General features: G+C 41.4%; 1 protein-coding gene across 1 annotated transcript in view; it reads right to left on the bottom strand.

Annotated features, from left to right (window-relative positions):
* The window catches only part of LOC101849682 (carbonic anhydrase 2), a 5651-nt gene extending 1288 nt beyond the window's left edge, over positions 1 to 4363 (bottom strand). The window contains exons 1-3 of the mRNA XM_005095243.1: positions 4297 to 4363; positions 1156 to 1329; positions 33 to 181 (exon numbers count right to left, since the gene is read on the bottom strand). Coding sequence (XP_005095300.1) covers positions 33 to 181; positions 1156 to 1329; positions 4297 to 4363 — 390 coding nt within the window. The remainder of the gene's footprint in view (positions 1 to 32; positions 182 to 1155; positions 1330 to 4296) is intronic.
* Positions 4364 to 6315: the final 1952 nt, after the last annotated feature.

Raw genomic sequence — 6315 nt, 5'->3', positions numbered from 1 at the left:
TCTCCACTCTCCTCCCCCCCTCTCTCTCTCACCTCCAGAGGGTAATGCTTCCAATCCACAGAGTGCTCAGACCCCGTCAGGTCTTCCTTCGCCCAATGGAAGTGGAACTGGTCCAGCTGGTACTTGTCTGGGAGACTACCGCCTCGGATGTACACGGCAGTGCCGGAATACAGAACGCGGGCTGCGAGAATGGGGGAGGGGAAGGAGGAATGGAGCAGGGACAGGGGGGGGGAGTATAATTTGGAATTGTTTATAATATATTATTATTGTTAAAATTTGTGATACAGTCTTCTCTTTGGGACAAACACATAAAACAGGAAAAGCGAAATGTGACCAAGAGATACACAAATAGGCGTGTCAAAAGTTTACGTTATGCTGTTCAAATTTTCATCCACGTTGCTACAAAAAGAAAACTAAAACAATAAATAAAAGGTTTTATTCATTTTCAATTCCAACTTACTTTGTGCGAGCTATTATAATAATTTCGTAACATCTCCAGACAGATGTGATGTCTTTAAATATCGAAATTGAAAGTTCCTTTTGTATATTTCTATTATGCAGTTTTTGCACCCACTGAACCCTCACACGGATAGGAAAGATCTCTTCCTATGAATAAAGGTAGGTCTATAGCATTTTCAACGCGTAAGTTGTCATCAGGGAATGACAACAATTAAATCCATTTGTTCATAATATTTTAGTTGACTTTCATCTTACCAGTCGTAGCGCTGCAGTCGCTGAAAGAAACTTGGCTACCTCGTGAAGGTTCGAGGTTCGAATCAAACTGGGAGTAGAACATTTCTTGTCCTATGAGGAATGATTTTCTACGCCCCCTCCAGGTTGATTATTTCTCAAACGACAAATTTACAGATAAATACTTCTACAAAAGGAAAAGAAATTTACGAACAACCACATTTCAATTGTATGTACTGTCTCCAGACGGACAATCACTGTCATGTCGCACTTCTGAGATCATCCCGTGGACGTCTAGGGTTCTCAAATATTGGTACCGTAGTGGAATATTTACGCTTCAAGATTTGCCTCCCATAGCGCTGTCTTCGAAACACCTTGTTGTACGTATGTTTAGATTATTTAGGGTTGTGTTTTATCTATTGAGATCGGGAAGGAAGTGCAAACTTCAAGTTTTCCCAGAGTTACCTGTGTGGCCCCCAACGTTGGCCAGGTGCATGATGACACCGGAAGTCTTCTCGTACTCGGTAAGGTTAAAAAGTTCAAGGAAGGGGTCATGCACCACATTCTTCGTGCTGATGTCGATCGGGGACTGCATTTTCCCGCCACAGTTCTGGTGCTTTTGGTACCAATTAATGGGACCTGTCAATGTGACATATATACACACATTATCTCAAAATAGCTGCGTTTGAAATGGAGTGCTGTCGTAAAATGGCCAAAACTGATGGAACAATACTATGGCCGCGACGCGAGACCATTGTAAATGATGTGCTTGAAGAAATGATGTGGGGCAGAAGACCCAGGGGGGAGACGAAGACAAAGAGTAACTTGGATGGACAACATAAATACATGCACTGGCCTGGATATGGCAGAATGTGCAACGGCCCATCGCAACGGTCATTACACATCAGCCTTTGAGTCAGAGAAGACACCTCCAGGTATCCAGATATCACATTCTCTTTTAGATTTCGGGCATGCTACCAGTTCGATAACTGATATATATTCTCCACAATGCCTCTGACCACTTTGAGCTCCGAGGCCAGGAGGAACTTTGTGATCTTTTTCACTACCCTCGCCACTCCGGTTCCATTCCTTTCTTTTAGGAGATGGACTTTGATACCATAGTGTCACGTCTATTATCTCTACTCTAGGCAGAATCCCTCATCAGGTTAGACTTTGGTATTTAAAATAATCCATATGATCACGGTCATTTAATGTGGAGAAAAAGCAATATTATAGACAGACAAAAGTAAATGGAAAAAAAAGAAGAAAATCCATAATAACCACTCGCACAGTTGTCTCAGTACAGCCTGCAAAGTCTATGTTTCCACTCATTTACTTTTACGAGTGTCTCCTGCAATTCTGGAGTAGACTCAGCCTTCTTTCTTTCCGTCTTCCTTTTTCTTTACTCAGCCTTTGTACAGACATATTAACTATCTAGTTGGGTGTTAATTCTTATGAAAACAAAATTGTGCACTAGACCGTCTCCCTTTCCCTGCATATAAATCACACACACACACACACACACACACACACACACACACACACACACACACACAACAAGAACAACAACAAAACAACCCATCTATCATGAATAGAAGTCGAGATATTTGCAATTTTGGGAGATGGGGATTGCCTGCCTGGGTATCAGAAGTGTAAAATTAGCAAGAAATTGCAGCCAAAGCTTGGTGACTTCAGAGTCCTTAAAGAATGCAAGTTTACATTTTTGTACATTAATTTCGTCAAGGTTTTCAGTAAAATCCATATATAGAAAAATGTCTACAAGTGAACATAAAAGGTGTTGAGAGAAAAAATTAGGAATAAATGATCCGCGGCCATAAAAATGCCGTTTTCTTTGGTTTCATTATTTTGACGAGTGCCTGATTTCTCCACGATGCCTCACTATACAGACACTCAGGTGGACGTACAATCAATATCCGGTTGATGTGACACTGTTTGGTGTGTGTGAGTGTGTGTGTGTGTGTGTGTGTGTGTGTGTGTGTGTGTGTGTGTTTGTGTGTGTGTGTATGTTTGTGTAATTGTATTACATACAGCCCAATCGACAATCTTTAGGTCGTTTCTAAGGAGGTGGGCAGCTTCCAGTTGTTAGGGCCAGTCCAGGCTGAGCTGAATACAGCATAAAGCACAATAGCTTTCCTCCTGTGAGAATCGAACTCACATCTTTTGCGTGCAAGGGTGAAGAGCCCAGCAATCAAGATAAACAGAACAGCATTTGCTTATCTCTCCTCTTTTTTAATTCTCTATGTGAAGAAGACAGAAACTTAACATGCCCCTTCGCGGATGGTTGGTGGGTGCTCTGGTGCTTCGTTCCTATCAAACTTGTCGTCCTGATCTCTCCTTCTTTTTTGTGTTTGTTACTCTCTTGTAACATTTCTAGTCTTCGGCACTTAAATGACGTAAGTATTGTGTTGCAAGTGTCCCCAAGCTCTTCCTAAAATTGGATATACCCCCCCACCTCTCTCTTTGTGGAGAAACGTGGGCGTAACGGTTGTGGTTTTTATGTTTGTTGTTTTATTCAATTGTTCAAAAACTATTTTTAAGGACTTTTCTTCCCTTATAGGGGTTTTATGGAATAGTGTTACTGCTCATCAGCAGGTGGAGCAGCTACTTTTTCTAAAGGTGTAATATAACGCATAAAAACATCTTTGCTAGACGTAGACCATAACGATGTGTCGATCATGACTTTTAAAAATAATTAGCTGGAGCTTTTGTAGTTACCGCGGTTTTAATAATGATGAGTGTTACGTATCAAACAGGCCTGCAAGTTAAATGCTTAGAAATGACAGTAAACTTAATGGTGGTTCATAACCTTCTCTATCTCTCCCTCCCCTCTCTCTCTCTCTATCTCTGTCTCTCTCTCTGTCTTTCTCTCTATCTCTCTTTCTCTCTCTCCCTCTTTCTCTCTCTCTCTGCCTCTCTCTCTATCTCTCTCTCTGTCTCTCTGTCTGTCTCTCTTTATCTGTCTGCCTGTCTCTCTCTGTCTCTCTCTCGGTCTCTCTCTCTCTCTCTCTCTCTCTCTCTCTCTCTCTCTGTCCCTCCCCCCTCTCTCTGCATCTGTCAGGTAATGATAAAACTTATCTGTTTATTAAAGAGGGGATCTCCATTCCTGCAAATGGAACATCTTTTCGAGCATCTCCGTCTTTCTGTTTAGATGTACATGTAGTATACTACACCACCTGAGTTAACCCTCATACTTGAGGATGGCATACCTTTATCAGTAGTGAAATCAGGCGCTCGTTAAAATTATGAAATGAAAGACACCAGTATTTTTCTGGCCGTTGGGCATTTACTTTTTGTTCTGGCTCAACATCTTTTATGACAATTAAAAATAAACATTTCCATGTGGATTATACTGAAAAACTTTGATCAATGCCACCAAAAAAATTATCTAAATTTGCAGTTACCAAGGACATTCAGATCATGTGCACCATCTATAATATCCTTATTGGATTAATTGTTCTCAAACACTTTACAGCAAGTTATTGTTTTAGAGAAATGCGTCTCTAGATGTTTGGAAACATCTTTTATACAGATTACAGACCTTGGCAGATCAGTCTTTACATCTACATCTAAGCAGCAAGAACCTACCAGTAGCATTTGCCTCAGCCCGCTGGCAAGCGCCCAGAATCATCAAAAGTGAGATGGCCACCAACATAATGATATAAATGCTATATTTACCATGCTCAGAGTTTCCTCTGACTTGTAATGGGGCATATGAGTAAAGTTTGGACATAAAAATAAACCGCTGTAAAAATCAGGTTCCCAGTCTTGACTTCGTTAACACCCTCAAAACACCTGAGCAGACAACAAAGCAGACTGGGGGTCCAGTCCAAAGACGTGTACTTTTTTGGTACAAATGTCTCGTATGATCCTCCTGGCTTCGGTTTCCTTTTGCAAATGCCGCACCAGATCGCACTTCTCCTATAGATTCTGTTTGGGGGTTTTCTTTCTGTATGTATGTGTGTGCACAACCTGCACATCTTTAGTGACTTTGCAACAAATAACTTTTACTTACTTTACTTTTTCCGTCCTCTTGTACCTTTGGGGCGTCGAGGAGAGAAAGAGCTCACTGTCCCTAGCAAGTTTGATGGCTTGGCTGAGTGGGATATTGTATGTTCTCTGGGTATCCTTCACACCCTGGATCCAGGTCTTTTTTGGTCTTCCTCTTTCATTGTACCCTGATAATTTTCTGTAGTAGGCTTTACTGGCAAGCTGGTGAGGTGTCATACGTGTGAGATGCCCTAACCACCTGATTGTTTTCCTTCGAATGTAGTGGAGGACAGGCTTTGATCGTCCGCAAACAGCATTCTTTTGTAATTTTGTCCCATGTATATTATGAAAAGTAGCGGTGATGACATACACCCTTGTCTCACTCCAGATGACACGTCGAACCAGTCAGTGAGTCCTTGTTGGGTGCGGACTGTGCTCATACTGTTGGTATAGATGGCTCTGACGTTGTCCAACAATTGTCCCCTAATGCTGTACTCTTCAAGTATTTGCCACAGTTTGTTTCTATCTATTCGCTTTTTCCTGGTCTACAAACACAAGATTCAGTTCTTTGTTGAATGCAATTGTCTTTTCATTCAGTTGTCTAAGAGCGAAGATAGCACCTGTGCACCCTCTCTCTTTTCTGAAGCGCATCTGCGCCTCACTCAGCAAATAACACGATGAGAAAACAGAGCTGATCAGGAAAACAGACAACAGGGAAGAGTTGGGTATGCCTATTATGATCATCAATGTTTGATCTAGACCTGACACCTAAAGAAGAAGGAGAAGCGTGTATATCTACGTGCTAGAAGCAGTGTGAAACGACAATGCAGGTGATATTGAACACATGTTTATGTACTTATTAGGCCTACTTTTGATGTTACGCGGGACTGGCGATTTTTACAATTTCATATTTTTCCCCTGTTAATATATAAATTTGGTTGAGGCACCAAACGTAAATTGAGTATAAATGTCATCATTACCACCACCATCATCATCATCATCATCACCATCACTGCCTTTCTCATCTTGCACCAGGGTAGAGGCCACAAACACTTTTCAACCTTCCCTACCCTGGGTTTGCCTCTTGATATTATTAATTAAAGTCTTTAATTCCTACATTTCTGTACATCATTCTCTGTTCCTTTTTTCCAGCTTCCAAGGGGCGTTACCCTTGATCGACATAGAAGGTTTCGGGTCGGGAAAGGCCTTTTGGCTTTGGCCACTGTCCTTAATTAGTCCTTCTGATGCGTTTGAGTTGGAGTAAAGACACGCACAGGGACACAATAGTGGCCATTTAGTGCTGGGAAAAAGCAGGACAGACAGACAGAGAAAATAACAGGGATAGAAAAGAAGTAGGACCTACCATAGGTGCCATCCAACTACCCAGCTGGTACAGAAGCCCTTTGTTTCCCAAGATCGAAAAATCAATATAAGTGTTTTTGTAACTTTTAATTAAAGATTTTACCTGACCTACGTACCTTTAGTCGCCTCTTACTTCACACAGTACCACGACAGGTGTTAGTAAAGCTATAATAATTGAAAACTTTTTCAATAGTTTGTGACCGCTGAAGTTTAGATATCGATGTTAGGGGAAACCTGGCGTCAAATGGGATCAAA

This window comes from Aplysia californica, unplaced genomic scaffold, assembly GCF_000002075.1.
Source record: "Aplysia californica isolate F4 #8 unplaced genomic scaffold, AplCal3.0 scaffold00098, whole genome shotgun sequence".
Classification (NCBI taxonomy): domain Eukaryota; kingdom Metazoa; phylum Mollusca; class Gastropoda; order Aplysiida; family Aplysiidae; genus Aplysia; species Aplysia californica.
This window is presented reverse-complemented; position numbering and strand designations above follow the sequence as displayed.